Source organism: Astatotilapia calliptera, chromosome 15, assembly GCF_900246225.1.
Source record: "Astatotilapia calliptera chromosome 15, fAstCal1.2, whole genome shotgun sequence".
Taxonomy (NCBI): domain Eukaryota; kingdom Metazoa; phylum Chordata; class Actinopteri; order Cichliformes; family Cichlidae; genus Astatotilapia; species Astatotilapia calliptera.
Window position 1 is genome coordinate 20,977,342 of NC_039316.1, and position 22,697 is coordinate 21,000,038.

The window sequence follows — 22,697 nt, forward strand, 5'->3', positions numbered from 1 at the left end:
TGATGAATCAGTTTTGAAATATGTAAAGACCCAGTAAGATGCTTCAATATAACTGCCAACATTTAAATGCCTAGGAGTGTTTAAATAAGGAGCAAGACATTTTTCTAAAGCCCTTTGATCAAACAAAAAACAGCATCATAAACACAAAGTGTTTATGATGCTGTTTAACCCTAGAACTCATGTACAGCTAAAACTAGCAAAAGTTTACTTTTTTCCTTATTTAAACAGCAGATTTATTAATTCAGTGTTTAAAGTCATTAAGACACAAAGAAAAAAATAAAACAGACAAAGTTGTTTCATAAACAAGCAAACAGCTGACGTCCTGCTGCAGTTTCTCACTTTCTTGCATAAAACACGGACGTTTAAAACACAGCAATGCAGTTTTTGGGACAACTTGTTTGTCATGTCAACTCAGTTTATGACCTTAATTCCCCAACACTGACAGATGAGTTCACCTGGGTGGGTGTGGCTCCAGTGGTGGAGCTCTTGTCTCACGAAATAAGAATAAGAGGTTCCATTAGTGACCCCGGTCTTTGCTACTTGATTCAGTCATCTGTTTTTAACACCAAGCTGACTGAGCTAACTTATTATTACTCATTCTAATAGTTTCAGGCTTGTCATTGTTCCCACTTCACAAAACAAAAGATAAACAAATGTAAGTGCAGGTGGCGTAACCTTTGAAGTGAATGGTGGGAGTGACGATGAGATAAGAGATCTCAGATCCGTTTTGAAAGACTGAGATTAGAGCCTGAGCTCATCAGCTGAGCTACCCAGCGCCTTTCTGGATTCCTATCTCCCCTAAACACACACATCCTGGACCCCTGTCAGCACAAAACCCCTGAAGGTGGTTTGGTGAATGCAGGATTGTCACATTGTGAACTAAAGTGTGAGTCAGCCACCGCAGATCTGACATCAACGCAGAGTTTTTCCTATCTTCCTTTTTTTCAGGAAAAGGGAAGAAGGGCTCCATTGTTTCACCCGCTCATCTCAGAGGAGCTGTAGACTGAGCGGCTGCTGCGTTTTCTGCTCGAATCAAAACCTCAAAGCTACGACAAAGACTGAAAACCACCACGTGCAGCTTGATTTTCTTACCGACACAGTCTGCTTCACTTTCATGCAGTGACGTCTGTCACAACACTACAGCTGCTGCAGGTTCAGGACCTGCGTCAACTACGCCTCACCTGGAAATTCTGCAGAAAGAATCCATTATCCTTCCACATTTACCGTTATTAACCAGAACTTTGTACACTCGTGCTTTTTCTTTCTTTCTTTTTTCCCCCCACAGGAAAAACTTTGACTTCTCTAAAATCGAAAATACAATCACTCCCAAATGTCCAGTTTGAACCAGGAAAAAGAACCTCTCCTCACTTCTTTTTCAGGGCCAGTAGATGAATCTGAAGGCCAAAGTGTCAATAAAGTTATGTAGAGCTATTTCAAACTATGTTTCTTAATGCCATTGTTTGTATTGACAACATATAAAGATGTAAGAAATGATATGGTGATTCTAAATATCACGTTATGTTGAGCTCTTCTTCAAGGTCAAATGTTCAGAAAATGTTGTATCTTTAAGATTTGCCCTTTACAAGCTCATTGTTTAATTTTAGAGGTTTACAAGAACATGTTTGCATGTTTTAATATCAGAAGAACAAAAAAAAAAAATCTTAACAAGGACGACTTCTTTGTTTTACAGTGAAGAGAAGTGTGTTAACAAGTAAAGGCTGGATTATAATCAGTCAGTTTTATTGGGTGAATTTGTGTCACTGTTTCAATCCTGACGACAAAAACAGGAAAGTGAATCATAAAAGCTTCATTGTGAATTTTGATGTTTTAAAATTCTGTTGTGCATCAGGAAAGCAAGAGAGAAGCAAACAGGTTTGAGTACGTGTTACGCCAAACACTGATTTATCTGTGGATGGGGAAATAAAACCTTCAGTTTCTCAGTGACTGAGTTCACAAAAATGTTTGTGTGTAAGAAAAAACACAGGTAATGTAGCGAATTTGAGATTTCAGGATATACAGACTACCTGCTCAATTCTGCTGCGAAGTTTTTCACTGATGAAAATTCTCTTTTCGTCCATACAAGCACACAAATAAACGCTCCTGAGACGGGGGCTGTTAGGACTGTTAATCTGCATTTCAGATTCATTTTGGGAAGTCCGAATACTGAGCTCATGTTACAGCGAAAAAGAGAAGCGAGAATACATTAGAAAACAAAAAGACTCCAGATCATGTTCAAGCGTTGCATTTTACACAGAACTTTAGGCCTGAATTCCTCATTTTTATTGTGCAGTCATCATGTTTTTGGTTTCATCAAATTATGTGGAACTTGTGGATAAAAAAGGTAGAAAAACTGCAACACAAGTACTTGTCCATTTCTACTCCAGCTTGGGATTTCCCACATCATTTGACCTCTCCACGACAGGAGAACAATCTGCCACCACAGAGGGCCTCCATCAGGAAGGATGAAAAGGAGGAGACAGTCCCTGGTGTTAGTCGTTTATTTTGCTGAGAAGCACTTCAGCACAATACAAGCGGCGGCTCACCTGCACAAGCGGCGGCCTCCAGCGCAGGTTTTTCAGTGGAGCCGGTGCGAAGCTGGCAGATGGTCCAGAGGGCCTCTTCTTCAGCATCAAGACAACACCTCCAGACTCCGCCCTCAACTTCCCCACCAGGTGCTTTAGCTGCCAGCCCACCTGGACCAACCAGAGCAAAAGTCAGAGAATTGCAGCCTCTAGAGAGCGCTAGCATGAGGAAAGACCTTAAACTTCACGACCCTGAACGTCAGCGTTTAATGAAGCATTTCACGTACTGTGAGCTGTGAACTGTTATGAAACCTGCGGAAACGGATCCAACTCTTATACTTGGCCTTGGTTTAGTACTGTCTGAAACAAGCTGTTTATTGGCTTACAGTCAGTTTCATGTAATTCACATCACATTTACACTTACATGATAATAAATATTTTATTAAGATCAATGCATTTGCATGATTGTAAAATCTATAAATCTCACTAATAATTATTTGGAGTATGTACATTTAATAAATATTGTGATATCTTCATTAGTGAAAAACATGTTAAAGCCAACTTCCTTCTGATTGGCTGCTCCTGCTAAAAATAAGCATATCTGAACTGTAGGTGGGTGGAGCTTGTGTTTTCTTCGCCTATCTGAAATGGTTCAGAGCAGTCTGAAGTCTGACCTTTTATTTCACAAGGCCACGTTTAACATTAGTGTTCACTGTTGTAGCACTAAATATATGACAGAAAGGAAAAAGTCCTGCATACTGAAAAGTCGCAACACTTCAGTTTATACATAAGACAAAATAAAGAAGATACAACTTGTCGCTTGAAAAAAAAAAAAAAGAGACAGCTGGACTTTGTGAAGTTTGTGAACATGTTTCACGTGTCATCCAGGAAGATTGTTATACAACTAATACCTGAGAATCCTCAGGTACTTGACACTACAGTCAAGTGTTGAAGCTACGTCCTGCCTCGCAGACGTGTGTGGGATCTCTCCATCTAAGAAAATGACTAAGGCCATTTCCCAAAATGATGAGAAACTTGTGGCTATTCGACTCACCACTGTCTGTTTGTTGACCTGAATGACTTCATCTCCAGCGTGAATCCTCTGGGTTTTATCTGCCGGAGACTGAACAGCACACAAAGAGAAGCGCAGAGTTTAACAGACTAACATTTCATTGACTGCATGTTTCCATGATCTCTGGTAGTGATGAAGACTTTCAGGAGAGATTTTTTAAGTCTATAAATGGCACATGAGCGGCGAAGAAGACCCAGAGGCTCACTCACGTTCTCTGTTGTTCCCGTGATGACGTGAAGCCCGTCGTAGGTGGATTTGATGTAAATCCCCTGAAAGATAAAACAGAACTTAAACATGGATCTTCTGCATAAATACACCTCCCACAGTTCCTCTGTAATTCCTCGCTGCAGCGGTGGCGATGGGGTTTTCCTTTCTGGACCTACATCTGTTTCTGTTTTTGATTCAACGCTGGTTGTGGTTCATGGCGTAGCACTAAAATACCTGTTAATGATTCTGAGGGGAAGTGGGGTCATATTGTGGGTTTTTCTTTTTACAGCAGTCAGTACTTATCGGACAGCGGCGTCCCGCTGACATAGCCCAACAGGGAAATGATCATTTCTGTCCCATTTGTGTATTTTATTTTTTTATTCTATGCCCTTTAAAAGAAAATCCTCACCAGTCCCTCCCCAGGCTTGACATTGGTGATGTGAACCTCCTCCAAACAGGACATTTCCCTTTTTGCGGGGTCAGAAGTCGCTTGGACAGTTTTCTCACAGATGCTGTTGAGCGCTCGGGACTGAAAAACAAGAAAATATATACAAATAGGTTCAGCTTGTCCAATGGATGGATACATGCAAGTGTTCACCCAGTTATCAGGCAACAATTGTATTACAGTGTGTTATTACACTGCTCACTCTTCTGTCCCATACTGTAACCCCAAAAATTATTTCAAAAGATATAAGAGTCTGATTCAGATTTTATACACTTTTATAAAACTGGAAGCCTTTTTGAAACCACAGGTGTCACCCACCTGGTAGTTATTAAAAAATGCCAGGGAAAACATTGTTATTTTGTATAATTAGCGGTTTATAATTATGCATATACGTGGTTTACATTGATTTTGTAAAGGTGTCATTCATTATGTAGGTGCGTATCTATGTAGGTTTGCGATTTATACACCTGGGCCTTTCCATCCTCAAAATGGGCCCGAGGTGGTGACTATGCACCTGACTGGTTTGTGTAAATATGAGTTAAAGTCTGTGTTGCCTTATTTAACACTAGTTTTTCATATTGCTGTTGTTGGTTAAACCCTACCCTGCTGTAGAACAAACATGCACATGTAAGAATAAATGTGCTGGTTTGGATTTCACAGTTGAAAGACTTGACAATAATTATCTTGTTTCCATGATCTAATCGAGAAAATTATTGGTTACCATTTTTTAAGTGGCATTTCTGATCCTTGAACTGCAAATACTGTTTTGACCATATGCAACAATGTCTAATTATATAAATAATAAAATAATACATTTCTGACTGCTAACCTTCTGGAATCAAACTCTACACACCAGCTTGTACACTGCTTGAGTTTCACGGTTACATTTTAAACGACATCAACTGCATATTTGATTTTATGACTTGTCTTGTGGTTACATTTTAGTGTTTTATAGCTTGTGTAATATCGTTGGACTGAAAACGAAACCAGGTACTTTTTGTCGTGCGTTTTCTCTCGAATAAAGAATAAAACATGATTCAAGACAGAAAGCCATTGGCAGCATGGTGGTCTTAGCTTACATCTCTCATGATGACTATAAAGTGCTCTAAATTTAGTCTGAAATGCTGAATCGCCTCCTGCACCAAATCTGCCTGATCCAAACCTCTGACCTTTCAGTGGAAAAGGGAAAGAAAACAACAGATGCAACAGGAGTTGGAAAAGCATCAAATAAAAGCTCCAAATACGGACGTGGGGACGGTGCTTGGTTTTGTTGTACGGGAGAAGAGCTTGATGCCTCTGCAGAACGAGAACAGCCTCATATTATCATCACAAATGACCAGACACCCAGGCCTGGAGCGCAGCACCGAGCCCGAGCTCATGGGAAGCAGAGAGCTGACCAGGAAAACACAAACCAGCAGGAAATTACAAGTAAACCAGGAAAACATGCTCCTCTGGGGATATAGCTGGTCAGCTTCCTGCTGTTTGTTTTTTTCCAAATATGGTGACTTTATTGCTCCCCTTACAAAGACAAAGTAAATTTGCTTCATAGATATTTATCCCATAAAGTACTGGAAATATTACTAAAAAAATAATGCAAAACCAATGTTATACTTCAGCAGTTTTTAGGACTAAATCTTTAGTTCATGAAAGACACTTTTATTCACATTATACTCGCCCATCTGTCTCCATGAGGATTAAAACAGTGTGTACATTAAACATCAGGTCCATTTCCAGCCACGTTCTGTTTACTGTAAGCTGAAGCTTTTCTGTCCACTTGTCACTATAAGCCAAGTTTGCCCAAGTTAACGTCTTATAGATGTGACGAGTACAGAAAAAGTAGACTCAAAGCGCTTTTCCTGTGTAAGAAAACTCTGATTACTTACATATCAAATATCCTCTGACCACATGAATTTAAACAACGTGCATGTGTAAAATGAACATCCACTGCTGTAACAGTACAGCAGTGCTACTGTATAAAAAGAGGTCACATGACAAACTGGCTATGAGAAGGAAAGTGACTGAACTTCATCCAAGTGTGAATCCTGAAACAACAGGAAGTCTTATCTAAGACAGGAAGTGGATGTGCCTGAGCCACACACACACACACACACACACACACACACACACACACACACACCTATGTTCGAACAGAGGAAAGAAAAGCAAAAGCAGCACTCACCACTTCCAGAATCTTTTCCTCCATCTCATAAACTGTGCAGTCCTGGAATTACAGACATAAACACAGAGACTAAGAGATCTCACAAACATCTGTCCAACATCTGCTTTATTATCATCACTGTGAGAGAAAACAAAAAACAAAAAAATATCAGAGAAACAAGGCAGCCCCTGCCTTTGGTTTTTTTAATTGTATGCTTTTATTTTGAAGTGGCGTATGACACAAAAACAACTGATAAGAGTTGGGAAATTACCCATGCTGGTAAGGAAAACAGAGTCACATGATTAAACTATGTGACCCAATTTAGTATTGCTTCAAAAGCAAATACTGTTCACACTAAATTGAATTAGGTGTCAGGATGGACGAGAAGTTCATGAACACAGATCTGAAGTCTGGATGTCCTTGGTAATATTTCACGTTAGAAGACTGAATTTGTAAAATCTGATATCAAACAAAATCTCCATACAATGTCATTCAGTGATGGCAATCAATCAATGCTTCACCTCCTCTTCTTTAACTCCTATTCTTACTGTTTTCTGATCAATTTTCTAATATTGTAATTTTTTAATCATTTGCTAAATAAGACTTTTTCCACACAACATTCTGGTGCCAAACAACTACAGCTGTGTTTTGTATGGGGTCTCGCCTTGACAGTCATACCTTTACAGTTAGTTATGGAAGAGAATTAAAAGTCATGACGACAGTAAATTTATTTTTATGTTGTTCTGTATTTGGAAAGAACTTTCAGGCTAATATCGTGTTACTGTACAGCAGACAGAATATTTTCATCTTGATGGTTAAAGAAGTTTTTTGTTTCAGAAAACAGATGCAGTGGAGCATTTTCACATCTGGGGAAAAGGAGAACTTGCTCATATCAAATTTGGCAGGTTTTCCATTCAGAAGCCAGAACTGTGAGTGTGGCAAACAAACACGGGAAAGGAGAAAGGGAATCAGCGGCAAAACAAATATTTGAGAAATGACAGCCTACAGGAGAGTGAAACCAGGAGGCAGGGACGGTGAACGCCTCCCAGAGACACCGAGAGGATTCCTGCTGCGGTCGGAGAAATAACAGTTCCCCGTAAACACGCTGACAGGATGATTGCATGACAGCGCAGCAGGGCGACGCCTCAGAAGGCTCTGCAGACACATGCAGGGAGGTGGCACGCTGCAGAAAACTTCCAAGTGCACATCCGCTTCTGAATACTTCAATAAATGAAGAGAAATCCAGCTTATTGCAAAATGTGAAGCTCTGAAACAAACTTTTGCCGTCCCTAAAGGAAATTATAAAGTTCTAAACTAATGAAACGTCTGGCTGATTTGCAGCTGAAGTATTCTGCCGTTGCATAAAACATGTCTGTACGCCTCAGCTGCATTAATATGCATCATGTTTGAACTTCTCACACAATTAGTTCCCTCATATTTTGTCGTGTGACAGCACGACTGCCTCAGGTAGACTCTGCAACGATGTAAAGGGTTACATACAATTCATCATTGATTCATGACTTTATGCTTGGTTGCACAAGACTTTGTATAGAATAGATCCTTAAGCTGTGGATTTAGCATTAACAGAGCTGAGAAAACCTGATTTTTTTCACTTTTCTTTATGGGATAACTGATAGCTGAGAAGGAGATGTGAAACAAACTGTTCTGTGACGCTAATTCCCCTCCTCATGGTAACTGTACAGTGAGGGAATTTTTTAAAAAGTCTCTTAATAGTTTATGCTTGTGTATAATTAGGGGCCTGTCACTTTAAATGACGGGTGAAAAGCACGTGAGTGGTTGTAGCCAGTCTCCGTTTGTTAGGCTTTACCTCAGCTAAACTTCCCAACTATGTTTTTGCTGTCAGTGCTTTTAGAGCATTTTAATGCAACTTTCTGACAAATATTATTCCTCTGTGTGGTAAAGACATTGAAATTAAGAGAAATTCGCAGGTTTTATAATCAAGCCAGCTAGCATTAGCTGATAACTTAGCTCCACTACCTCAACCAAATGGTCACTTCTGGCTCCAGTAAAGTGGACTACCAAAATATGAAAACTGAGGCTTCAAAATGTGTTCAAAAGCTGACATCAGGGGTATGTCCATCTTTTAAATACAGTCTATAGCTTAAGGAGCGTAAAACTGCTTAGATGACATGTTCTTTGGGCAGCAGCATTTTAGGATGGTGCATGAATATACGTCTTCACAGAATTGGGATGCTTCTTAATTATAAATGTAAAACTTTTAAAATGTATTCAGGACACGTACTTGACATTTCCCACTCTCCATGAACTGGTTTTGTTGAAGTTCCACATCTTGTGCTTTCATTTACATTTTAGTAATAATCTCAAAGTTTCTAAAGTATGAAACATGTAAGGATCTCAGCTATCGGAAGGAGATATGCCATCAAAATGACTGTGCTCATGTATACAGTAGTTATCTGGAGCTTCTTCATGATCATCACCACCAACAACAACAGATCCAGAAAATAAACATTTTAGTTCATGACCTCCTTCCTCTCTGATGTGTCTTTATGACAAGCTGCTGCACACAGAAAACATCAGAGATCTGTTTCTCTTTTAAGGTCTCATGTGGAGATTGTATTTCCCAGAGTGGATCTGTTAATCACTCAGGAAAGCACAGAAACACTGAAGAAAACACAGAGCGGCGTCTGAGCGTCACTGACCTTCTGGACGGTGGAGGTGAGCTCCAAACACAGCTGGATGATCTTGCCTTTGGTTGAGGTGAAGTCATTGGCACTCGACAGAGGAGTCCTAGCAAGAAGAGAGAAACTAAAATTATAGAATCATGTCAGTGCTGGCAGACAACAGGGCTGTGTTTTAAAACGGATTCAAAATACGAGCAGGGCCACAGACTATTCGGTCTCTTTATACACTACCTCTGATCTTTTACTGCTTCACACTGATCGGCCATGAACAGCCAATGGTAAGCAAGTGAAAAACAGTGAAAAAAAAAAAACAGCATGCAATGCTGAACACTTTAAAACACATTTTAAAAAAGGACAGAACATCAAAGAAATTAATGAAAATTTGACTTTCTGTAAGTTTTCATTAACTTCAGATCATAATAGCTGTTCCAACCCAAACATATCGAGTATGAAAATTTTTTGGATGAGATAACTGGATGGAGACTGAATAAAAAGTGGCCCCAGGTGTTTCTGGGTGAGCGAGCTGACACACTTCAGATGTCAGGTGCATTATGGGGCATCCATGTTTGTTTCCAGCTGCTGCAGCCAAGCTGGAATGTGTTTCAAGCTGATACAAGCTGCAAAAAAGCTGAAGCAGTCAAAGCGGCGATGCAGTAAACTGGAGCAGCGCTGCGAGGAAACACGATACTAAAATAATCAGAACGGAGGGGAGAGTACAACCGCTATCTTAGAAGGAACAAAGTTGTGCACTGAGCTGCACGTTATGAGTGAACTTCTGACTGACACGTTAATAAAAACAAATGCCATGTTAGTGAAAGTGTTGTGTGAGCAATTATGCAAGTACAGTTAAATTTACAAATTCAAAAGAAAGCCTGGATGAAAACATCAACTGTGACATCATGGTATCCAGTTTTATTTTTATGCTTTTTACGAGATCGCGGTTGTTTTAATGAGCAAATAATGTTTCGTTTTTAATACCAGGATACTCTGAATGCCGTCGTGGTTACCTGTCCAGCCAGGCCAGCAGATTCTTGGCGGTGCCGATCAGTTCGACCACGGCGGTGAGGAATTCATTGGTGGGCTGATTGGAATTTTTGCTGTGGTAGGCGGGGTTCTTCCTGCGCTGCGTCACGGCGCTGCTCAGGTTGTGGTGCGCTGTTCTCATCTTCCCCACCAAAGTCTTCAGGTTGTCCGACTCCACGCCATAGTTCTGTTAAAGAAAGATGAAAGATTCAGTGAAACAAACCTGCTTCTTACTCAATTATTAAACATAAAGACTACACTTCCCATCAGCACTGTCACTATTTCCTGGCTCACTAACCTTAGCACAAGTATGCTGCCACAGGAAACTCTGAAAGAGGCACTGCGGAAACGTTACACTGCACGAAGCTGCAGTTTGAGTAGTCCACATTGTATTTTGCACCTCAAAGTACTTTTTGTTTGAGAACACACAACAATGTTCAGGAATGATTGGAGGGAATTTAGAGATTCCCACGACCCTTGACCACAAACACACCCTGTCTCCCTAATGAAAACACACACACACAAAAACCCCACACACATTCCTGCAAACCAGTCGCCATAGCGATTATGCGACTAAAAAAAAAAAAAAAAAAAAAAAAAAATTCCCCACCACATCAACGTCAAACTAAATGACTCATCAATGCCACGTGTTTAATTAATCAGTTTAATGAATCTGATACCTTTTTGTTTATTTTCATGAATAAGTGCAGATGTGTTACGTTTATGTGTTATTACATCTGCAGGTCTGAACACGACCTTTGATTCGCTTTGCCGCCTGCAGCGATTCAGATGTTTGAGGCGTCATGCAAACAAAACATCTGGAGCCAAATCGACGTTCCACCTTGACTGAACGCAGAAAACACATCCTTCATAACACAACATGACACCTGACCTCATGTTTCAGGCAGAACTTTCAAATCGTGTTAGAAAGGATGTGATCCCTAGGTGTCAATCAGAAAAGAGCTCAGGATGATGCTGGGCTGAAACAAGGAGCATAACTATCAGAAGGTTTTTAGGAGGTTCAAGTATTTTAAAACTTTCAGAAAATGACGGCACTGAAGTGAAAGATCTCTAGAAGTATTACAGATCAAACAAAATTTATAAGGTCTTCAAAAACAGAGAAAGTACCCAATCTGCACATTTGAACAAACTGAACCAACAAATTTTCATCATCTCACATAAATAGAAGCTTCTCTGGTAGCAGATTAATTGTGTCAGCTCCACTCTTTTCATATGGAGAGGCAAAACTGCCAAAAATCATAAAGAAGAGAGAGAACAACTATCTCACACAATCTGCACACAAAATCATTTATAAAATGCAACATTAACCAGAAATCTTGCCAACATCTGGATAAATTAATATGCCAAACACATCGAAATCTATAGAAAATGTTTACTGTAACTGTCAGTATAAAACAATGCTCGTTTCCTCTTTTCTTCCACATTATTATCCCCAGAGCATCATCTCTGTAATTTCTTTTTACGTCTGTTGTGGAACAGAGACAGCTGCCTCCAGTCAATCAGGAGACCTGAGCTGAAACAAAAACATCTTTTTCCCTCAACAGCGGTGAACCCAACTGCAGGCCTCCCTGATCATTGAGTGCATCATGATTGTTTCACAAAATCTGGGTCATTAAGAGCCTGTGGCTGCCTAATGTCACTCCAATTATCAGAATAAGTCTGTGGTATGTACTGAGGGTTAAAGTCGGGAGAGAAAAGGCCTCTCTTGTTCTGTTAAATGAGCCTCAGTTGAAAACTGATCATGTGACAAGACGCTGGAACAAAACTCTTCCTCTACATGCTGAAAACTGTTTGAATGTGTGTGTGTGTGTCAGGGGAAGGGTGGGGGGGGGGGGGTCTCTGACAGGTGGGAGGGTCACATCTGTTTCCTGCTCCACCCCAAAATGCAGCAAACTCTGCCTCATGCTGCAAAAAATATCCACAACACATCATTTGACCTTGCTTGAATGCTGCAGGAAAACGCTCCCTGAAACTTTGGAGCTGTGTGTGCTCTGATCGCAGCATTGATTGGTTAGTTTCAGTGTGATGTCATAACTGTATTTTTCCAGAGGTAAGTGAAAGCATTTCAGGAAATGACACGTCGCTTGTGCCCGTCACATGGCTGAGGGAGGATGTGGGATACAGACTAAAGCTCTGAAATACGCTACTGTCAGGTTGTTCAGCCTTGCCTGGGGTCAGGAATCTAATAAAGATCAGCTAATTGCAAACACAAATACAGTATGAGGAGGGGTCTGACTAGCACTCTTTAAGTTGCCTTTCCTTATGACATTCCTAAAGACTGAATCATATGACAGACAAAGCCGTTATGAACCAGAAGCAAATAAATTGTCATTTATTTGGGCAAATCCCCCACTGACTGTACTAACGATTCCACTGATTCAGTAAAGGACTAAATGTTACAATCCCGGACAATGCATTGCTTTTAATGTACAAAATCTTGAGGGATGGCTTGAGGGATCAGATATATATCGGATGACGATATAAAAACATCTATTGTTTCATTTTATACTATCGTTTGTTTCGTGGTGTCGCAAAATAAACTGTTTACGGCAATATTTTTTCACCGTTTTGATGGTCACTGTAGTGGCTATATTAATTTCATAAATTTTTCTCTTTCTCCTATATTTTATATAACCACACTACGGACGGACAAGCGCCTGTTTTTTTATGCGTTGTGGTTAGGAACAACGACGGTAACGCCATCACATGTCCGCTTGTTTATGTTCCACATAAAGCTTTCTTTTTTTCTTTTTTTTCCTTTTTTTTTTCTGCCTGTCCCATTTGGTTCTTTAGCCATCAGAATTGTTGTCTGAAGACCAACAAGGATACCCAATGGATTTACTTTGCCAAATGGATCATCGTGGCATTGCCGTATTGGTCCATTTGGTCGATCTTTGTTTTTATTATTTATTATATTTTATTTTCAGATGTTACAGACGGGACAGACATGAGTGAGAGATAGGAAAGGGAGAAAGAAAGAGGAAGGAAAGGAAAAACAGAAGGGGAGAGGGACAGTGAGAAAGGGGGGGAGAAAAAATAAAAAAATCTCCTGGATCACCTGTTGAGAGAAGAATAGAAAACAAGCAAAAAAAGACAAAAAAAACAAAAAACAAAGCAACATACTAAACACAACACCATCGCATTAATCTAGCTAAGTGTAAACAGCAGTAAATACTAAATATTCAATGTTGTTGTGCAGCACGCAGGACAGATGTGCTTCGAAGTAGCAGCCAAGAAAGGTGTAATTTGGGTCTACGAGCAGTGAACACCCGTGTGCATACCTGTGTGGATCAGCGCGCTTGTATTCCAAAGGTTTCTCCATGTAACGATCTGCTAGGGAGTGTGGGGGGGGCCACAGCCCCGTCCTCCAGGGTGTGAAGCAGGTATGGAGGAGATCAAAACTCCAGACATCCAGAGGCCCCCAGAACACAAGAAACCATGGAAGACCAACAGAGGGGCAGCTGCGTCACTGTTCCAGTAAGAGCTGAGGAGAGTCCCAGATGAGGGTTCACTCAGCAGCCGCGGAGCAGAAGCCAGGGGGAGTTGCAGTGACGCGCCCGTGAGCTCCGCTGGCCGCCAGCTGTGCCTGAGTGACCGAGCCCCAGGCCGAGAGGCCGGGGGCACCCCACCCCCGAAGGGGCCCGAGCGAGCCCCAGGCTCCAGGCCCCGATAAGCGGCCGCCAAGGAGTGAGCCGGTGTGTACCTGGACGCCCACCCCCAGACACAAAGAACCACCAACGCACCGATGTCTGAGGGCGTCCACATAAAGCTTTCACAATAAAGCTCAAGATCCAGTTGAGACTTTTCTAAATAAACTAAATCACGTGAAAGAGCAGATTATTTACGGATGAGAAGTAAAAAAGAGCCATCAGGTGCTAAAAAATAAACCTTAGACTCAAACGTTAGAACAGGCTTTTCCCTGCAGCACGCCGTGTAATAAATACTCAAAGAAAACGGCGGCCGTTACAACTTATGTCTAAAAATGTATAGTTTCATGCATCGGTTAAAACACTCGACTCCAGCTACATGACGCGCAGCTGGAAACACTTCCCGCAAGTCGAGCTGCCCGAGATTCACAGAATTTACAGAAAATGTTGCATTTTTGTGATTTATATCGTTATCGGATGATAGAATTCTTATATCGGGATATGAGATTTTGGTCATATCGCACAGCCCCAGCTGTTATGAGGAAAAGCCATATATATAAAAATATATATAAAAAAAGACTTTTCCCTGAAATGTTGGGAGTTTTAGGAATCTTCTCTTCAGCCAATGAAGTATTCTGTGTTTTAATGCTTTTCACATTTAAACAAACTTTGAAAAGTTCAGTTACAGATGTCTGCGTGTAAATGTCATATTATCAGATAGCAGTCAGACAATCTGAACAACTATACTGGAGAAAAGTTGATATGGTGGACACAGTAATTTGTAGTTAGTGCGGTTGATAAGTGTCTGTTGTGGTCACTTGTTCTTTTATCGTCACCATTTGTTGGCGGGTACAGCAGAGTGTCAGTCTCCATTTAAAAAAAGCCACTGAATCCTATTCAGGCCAGTCACAACATTAAACCTCAGCACAGCCTGTAAATCCCCCTTTTCACCACCACACAGACGTTAGAGCCCATAAACAGCTGACTGAGGGGCTCTGTGTGTGCTTCAAAACTTTAAACGGGTCACACCAAAGTCTGCAGCCACTACACAGCTATTATGAAGCCTCAATGTTAGTTTTTCAGGGTCAGGTGATTCGCACATCCAGTCTGCCTTTTGCAAACCAACCTACCTGCTAGTTAACTCCACCTTTGTGTCTGGATATGGTTAACCAGCCTAAGCTGGAGTGACTTTCAGGATAATTTAATTTCAACATCACTACTACCCTTTCTGTTTTCCTTCCAATATTAACTCTATGATAGATGAAGTTTCCTCTTATGACGTTCTCCATGCTGAGTCACCGGATCATTTACTCTTCTGTCGTCTCTTTGTTTCAATGTCCACGTGTCATCGGCTTAAGTCACTGGTTATTTCATTCATTACTGATTTTCATGCATAACTGACGTGCTTTTAAACAAAGATTTCTGCTCCCGTTTGACACCTTCTGGGCATTAAAAACATATCACACAGCTCTGTGTTTCACAGCGAAACAATTTTTTTAGAAATCATATAAATGTTTGCCGTTGATTTGTTTGAGTGAAAACAGGAATACTGAACTTTTTAGCCACGACCGACTAAACCAAAACTCAGTTCCACTAAAGGGCACAACAGGAGAATCACAACACAAACTACTGCTCAACTTTCATTCATTTGTGGTATTAAACCTAAAAAACCAAAGATAAACTCTGTAGTTTCCTAGAAAATCCCTCTCTTGCTCAGTTTTCAGACTTTCTGAGAAAAACTGTCCAAATATATCAGACGCAGTAGGATTCTGATCACAGCACTGGTCTTATGATTGTTATGATGAACACTGAGCTGTTTTAATGCCCCCTCAGGCAGCGTGTAATGTGCATGGTGGTAGCTGTGGTGCTGTTTTTAAATGCAACTGAAACATTTATTTAAAAGAAACAAATCTTTGCTCTAGAAACTTTTACACAAGGTTTACAGCACTGCCATCAGTGATGGACAGAAAAGGATCATCTTCTGCTCTGCTGCTGAACTTATAAGTATCAGCCAATGAGTCTAAGCAAAGATTCCCAAACCTCCCTCCTTCCTGGACTCTCCAGACTTTCCAAGGCATTTCCAGTCCTGAGCCTCCCCTGGAGTGGACTCCCTGGACAAGCCAGAAAAACATGACAAGTGGCCAAAAATGGGTGGAAGCTCAAATTGAGATATCCCCTTTACTAACTGCTAACTCAGTTAACTCCAGTGCATGCATTCGCCTACAACATTTTTATGGTTTGTAACACAAGCCAGGTGTTTGTGTGGTCCAGACACCATCTCAGCAGAGTCTCACACGGAGAGAAGCTTTGGCAGTTTCTCATCAGCATCATTAGAAATTGTTTGATTGAACAAGAATTGGAGGTCAACACTGCTAAAGACATATCTCAAAGGACTTGAAACTGGTATATTTAACATGCTGACTCATGAGTGATGACAGCGGACACTGAAATCCACAGTTATATAGTAGAGGAACATTTCTAAACAGGAACGTTATCAGAAGTAAAAAGAGAATGTGGGATTTTCTGATTTCTAACTGACCAGAGCGCAGAGCAGATCCAACGCCTCCAGGATCAGCTCCTGGTGTCCAACCCTCGCCACGCCCAGAGACAGCAGCTCCTGGTGGGACATCCTGAGCAGCTTCTCCCCATCCACCTGCAGCTGTTGGAAGGATGGGATGTACTGCTGCAAGCTGTCATCCAGACCTGAGAGAGACAACGACAATGAAGCACATTTAATGTTCACAGAACAGGTTATTGATGAAATTCACCATTTTAATTCAGCAAAACTCAGGTTTGAAATTTATTTGAGTAAACTGACAAATTCATCAGGGATGCAACACAATTAGTGTTTTATAACAGAAGTGCTTTTGATCGCTCACATTTCTAGGTTGTATATCATGGATCACCAATCAGCCTGGAGTTCTTAAGGCACACACATGCAAGTAAACCAGAGCATGACTTCAGCATCTGAGTTTCAGTGAAAGTCATCTCTCAATGATCCATTCAGGTCTTACAGCAAACAGCTGCTGAGTCAACATCGCCTTATTGACTCAATCAGTCACTGTGACAGCCAACAGCCTGGCAGCGTCCTGCCAGCTCACCAAACCACACCTTTTCTTAAATCCATCACCTCCGTCAACCAACCAACAAGCAAACTATTTTCGTCACCTAATAACAGACCAAGAAACACATTCCTGTATAAAGGAATACGTTTCTTTCAATAACTTACTGTCTGTTTGTTAGTCCTAGACTTTGTTTCAAGTATAATGTTTTTCTGATTTTATTTATCTAACTTTACCTGAGTAGCTAAAAATAGCTAGGACAATTTTAATTAGCCCCATTTAGTTTTTTAAAATCTCAGTCTCTCTGTTACAGTCGCCTCATTTTGTTGTTTCTTACAATCTCAACACTTCCTGTATATTTCAAATTGAAAGTCCTATAGCACTTGTAACTGTACAGAAACCCTTCACATCTTAATGAGGCTTTTATTGTGAAACATTTGCAGGAACAACACTCAAACTAATTTGATTTGAAGAAATACATTTGACAATTTAAGCAGTAGTTATTAATGCATGACTTACTCTATCACAACAGAGAATATGCGAGAAGAGAGCTTTACTGTGAAAGGAGGGAACAGGATGAGACCTTTTCCCCCCCACATGTGTAGAACAAATTGAATTTCTGGCATGAATCAATCCTTGACAGCCAACTCAACCACACGCGTGCATGTGAACATCGTCGGGGAGCTCACGTGTATTGAACTCGTAGCACTAATCCTCTGTACCATCATCACAAATCTACGGCTACTGTCACTTAAAATGCCAGAAATACTCAAATCATCAATCCATAAAGTGTTGGTTCATTTAACATTTAATAGCTCTGCCAGTAGTGGTTAATGCGCAGGTTTGCATGCTTAATGACATCTTTCTCTGGTGGCCCGGTATGGTCATACTGGGCACCCCACTTTCAGCCCCGTGACCTCATGAGACCTCAAGGGAGATGGCGCCCGTTTCAGCGGCGCCACTTTGCACCCAACATTCACCTCTGACCTCTGTGAACGAGTTCAAAGAGTTCTCTTAGCTGGATCAATAAAATGAGCAATCACGCACCAGTTACTGTCTGACACACATGAGCACAGAAAAGGTTCGCTGCAGGGTTTTTGGATGTGTTTGGTTGGGAAGAATATGAAAAACTCAAAAAAATATATTAAGCATACGTGCACACATTGTACGCTAAAGAGAAGAACTGTCTACAGCAATTTAACAGTTCAACAGCCTCTACAACTCTCCGTTCTGCCAGCGTGAAATCCTCCATCTCAAAGTTCACTCCACAGCATTGTTTTTGTTCAAAACATTTCAACAAGTTCTTTTTCTTGATTTAAGTTCAGACTTGAATCCTGCATCATACTAAAAATAAATGTTAGAGTTTTAGCACACAAGCTTTCAACAAATGGCAGATGATGATGATGTTATGCAGAAGCCGAGCAGCAACTGGCCAACAAAATGTCTGGGAGGGTGAGAAGAAAACAACTGCCCCAGCATGTGGTCATTAAAGAAGCTGCGACTCCTGTTTGTGTTCGGGACGACAGATGGCCCACGCTTTCTCTCTGACAGCAGGGAGGAACATTCCTCTTAACTAACTGCTGACGGGACACCTCCGAGTTCAGCAGCCTCTGACACAGAGTTGCACCGAGAATACAAAGCGTGTTTGTTTGCTTACTGATAGTACAACGGTAAGATTCGATTAATTTTGGTCTTTATTATAAAAGGCCAGAATAAAGACTCACAGGATTTCAGCAAAGTTTGAGGGGGTGAAATTGTCTGGGAAGCACTCCAAATCAGGCCCCAGCAGGAGGATACGGGTCGTCTGCTCATCCCCCAACAGGGTAAAATTTAGACCATCTGGGATGGGCAACACTTCAGGACATTCTCAGAGGGCCAGACTTTAAACAACGGATTTAAACATGCATTGTCTTTTGATCCCCTTCCTATCATTTTGAAAGTTAAGCACTTAGTACTGAGCTTTCCTCATAGAGTGATCTGGTCACCACTCTCATCCTGCAGAATGACAGACTCCAACTCCAGCTTCTTGGACTGCACCCAGCAGTCCTGCATCTGATTTGAAGATCTGCTTCCAGAACCTGCTGCAGGTGGAGAGCTGAATGAGTCCCAAACAGCAGCTTCAGATTGTGGATGGGATGAGAAAGTCACTGAAAGACAGTGATACTGATACTGCTTCTTTATTGTCACAAAATATATTTAGTTTAATTTGAGGTGGTAATTAGCAATGGATCAGTTCATGATAAACAAGAACAAGTTTGAGATCCCTCCATTAAAGCATGTAAATTAAACTTTAATTAAAAATTCTCCATTCATCAAACTAAAAGAAAACGAGATACTACTGTGAAAGCCTTGAACTCCTATATCTTCACACATTCATTTTGGTTTCTGCTCCAGTTCAGTTGCTCCTGAAAGTTTCTCAATACACCCAAATTGAAACTGTGACCATACTCCCAAACCTTCCTCAGGTAAATATCCACAATTCCTGCTCCTTCTAGGTTGTAGCGCATCTCCACACTTCAAACTAAACTCCCTCTGCTGTTGGTCAGAGCTGGACAGCAGTTTGCAGTCAGCAGGAATGTGTTGGTGACAGCCTGGATCACATTACTGTCACCCGAGGAGGCCGATAATCTCTCAGCTGCACAGCAGGGTCGGCTAAACGTCACACGGGAGCCAAATCGCCTGCTAATGAAAGCATGATAACAAAAGACTGAGTCTCCCTGAAAAGCAGAGACAACTACCATCATAACATAAGCAAACAGGAGTTTCTGCTAAGCTTCTACACTTGATTCTTCCTGTGATGCAGAAACATCCTGCTCAGATGGGAAACGTTCGATAGATTCAGGTCTGAAAACCAATGGCTTAGACAGTTTGCTCAAATTATGGGAGATTAACAAGTTAAATAAAGTAGATAAAAGAATAAAAACTCAAGTCCAACATTCAGGTCTGGATCCAATGTTCCAGCAATACATAAAACCTCATTAATTTCTGTAGCTGCTGAGTCATTTTTATCATTCCTCATCTCGATGATTGCTCTGTCGGGTTTGGCGCTCGGCCCAAACTCTCGGAAAGCCGTTTCAAACCTCTGACAGGCGCCGAGGATCGAGCTGGATTACCACACTGTAACACTGCTGAGAGCCTTGTGTTGGCGGTTTAGTTGTTTGGTTTGTGAGATGCTTCTCAAGCAGCACGAATAATTAAACACAGCAGATGGTATCTGTGTGAACCTTTTCTGTCCATAGCACCACAAGAAACACTTACTTTAGGAAGAGCTGGAGAGAAGCCCTCATTTATTGAGCAAATATGGTCTGAAACAGTAGGGTTATCTCTTGGGATAAAACTGAACCACAGAGGTCCATTCAGATCATCTTGGTTGTCCCCTTTGGTACAAAATGTTTGATAATTATTGCTTTAACATGATCAGCTGCATAGGTGGGGAAAAAGCAACTGTATCTGCACTTATGTTTTTAGTTCATCTAATTTGTACAGACTTGTAATGTGAATGTTTCACAGTGTACTCTGAGCTCAGGTTCAGACTGATGAAATATTCATAGCCTGTTTCAGAGGATTGATTTCCAAACAGGTGAGAGGAAGGAGGAGGGACAACAACGCTGGGAGCAGATCAGCTGCTTCATTCACCGACATTTATAGACAAACTGCCAGTGACTCACAGTTCCAAGCCCATCCGAGGCCATGGAACACCTTTTCAAAAGACGTGAAGAAACAGTGCACGTATCGAAGGGCATTTCCTCGATGCCCATCGATACGTCCAGTGTCAGCTAGACCTGTGTCGCATCATATCGTCTGAGATAATGCCGGTATTCATTTTTAAATGATATAAAATATCATATTGTGGTATGATTGCTATAGCAACTCCATGAGCTTGTGTTCCCTGTGCACACAACAATAAAAAGAGCCCAGGCATGTCTGAGAGGAAGCCTCCAGTATTTGTTTAATGCTGCAGAATCGACTGCAGAACATCCCAGGAAGAAAATATTTTCAAGGTCAAGTTATTTTAGTCATTGTAAAACAAGTGTGAAGCCAGTTATGTTGTACTTAACATTTCCAGGGAAAATACTGTCCACGCTACTTTTGTGCTTACCCATGCAGTCTTATTTCACCTTTTTCATCGGAAAAAGATAAGACATAAATACTGCATACAATGAACACAGTTTTACTGAGTGTTTAGTATTTTTGTCTGTATCATCAGAAATGCTGTTATTGCAAGTGTTCTTTAAATATACTGTCAACAAAAGAAAACTGTTTTTAACTTTCAGTTTTTAACCTCTGATTTTAAACTTACCTGCTCCGAGTTCACTGCCATCACAGCACAGTTAAAATGAGAGAACCATCTCAGTATTTCCGTTGAAACTTTCGTGTTTGTTGACAGAATAAATTCGGCTTGACATGAAAGGCCACTAGAGAGCAAAGTGCACAGACACTCTGAACTCTGACATGATTCCTGAATTCCTACATTCACTTTGTTTAGTGTATTTTGCTCTTTTGATGACCATACAGGGAGTGCAGAATTATTAGGCAAATGAGTATTTTGTCCACATCATCCTCTTCATGTATGTAGTCTTACTCCAAGCTGTATAGGCTCGAAAGCCTACTACCAATTAAGCATATTAGGTGATGTGCATCTCTGTAATGAGAAGGGGTGTGGTCTAATGACATCAACACCCTATATCAGGTGTGCATAATTATTAGGCAACGTCCTTTCCTTTGGCAAAATGGGTCAAAAGAAGGACTTGAGAGGCTTAGAAAAGTCAAAAATAGTGAGATATCTTGCAGAGGGATGCAGCAGTCTCAAAATTGCAAAGCTTCTGAAGCGTGATCATCGAACAATCAAGCGTTTCATTCAAAATAGTCAACAGGGTCGCAAGAAGCGTGTGGAAAAACCAAGGCGCAAAATAACTGCCCATGAACTGAGAAAAGTCAAGCGTGCAGCTGCCAAGATGCCACTTGCCACCAGTTTGGCCATATTTCAGAGCTGCAACATCACTGGAGTGCCCAAAAGCACAAGGTGTGCAATACTCAGAGACATGGCCAAGGTAAGAAAGGCTGAAAGACGACCACCACTGAACAAGACACACAAGCTGAAACGTCAAGACTGGGCCAAGAAATATCTCAAGACTGGTTTTTCTAAGGTTTTATGGACTGATGAAATGAGAGTGAGTCTTGATGGGCCAGATGGATGGGCCCGTGGCTGGATTGGTAAAGGGCAGAGAGCTCCAGTCCGACTCAGACGCCAGCAAGGTGGAGGTGGAGTACTGGTTTGGGCTGGTATCATCAAAGATGAGCTTGTGGGGCCTTTTCGGGTTGAGGATGGAGTCAAGCTCAACTCCCAGTCCTACTGCCAGTTTCTGGAAGACACCTTCTTCAAGCAGTGGTACAGGAAGAAGTCTGCATCCTTCAAGAAAAACATGATTTTCATGCAGGACAATGCTCCATCACACGCGTCCAAGTACTCCACAGCGTGGCTGGCAAGAAAGGGTATAAAAGAAGAAAAACTAATGACATGGCCTCCTCGTTCATCTGATCTGAACCCCATTGAGAACCTGTGGTCCATCATCAAATGTGAGATTTACAAGGAGGGAAAACAGTACACCTCTCTGAACAGTGTCTGGGAGGCTGTGGTTGCTGCTGCACGCAATGTTGATGGTGAACAGATCAAAACACTGACAGAATCCATGGATGGCAGGCTTTTGAGTGTCCTTGCAAAGAAAGGTGGCTATATTGGTTGCTGATTTGTTTTTGTTTTGTTTTTGAATGTCAGAAATGTATATTTGTGAATGTGGAGATGTTATATTGGTTTCACTGGTAAAAATAAATAATTGAAATGGGTATATATATCTGTCTCTCAGCTGCTGCCGGGAA

At 41.2% G+C, this 22,697-nt stretch overlaps 1 protein-coding gene across 1 annotated transcript in view; it reads right to left on the reverse strand.

The window, feature by feature from the left end:
* LOC113037586 (connector enhancer of kinase suppressor of ras 3-like) overlaps positions 1–22,697 on the reverse strand; it is a 62,374-nt gene that overhangs the window by 24,844 nt on the left and 14,833 nt on the right. Inside the window, exons 2-9 of the mRNA XM_026194824.1 lie at positions 16,298–16,461; positions 10,075–10,277; positions 9,086–9,173; positions 6,426–6,467; positions 4,211–4,330; positions 3,804–3,863; positions 3,577–3,645; positions 2,544–2,693 (exon numbers count right to left, since the gene is read on the reverse strand). Coding sequence (XP_026050609.1) covers positions 2,544–2,693; positions 3,577–3,645; positions 3,804–3,863; positions 4,211–4,330; positions 6,426–6,467; positions 9,086–9,173; positions 10,075–10,277; positions 16,298–16,461 — 896 coding nt within the window. The remainder of the gene's footprint in view (positions 1–2,543; positions 2,694–3,576; positions 3,646–3,803; positions 3,864–4,210; positions 4,331–6,425; positions 6,468–9,085; positions 9,174–10,074; positions 10,278–16,297; positions 16,462–22,697) is intronic.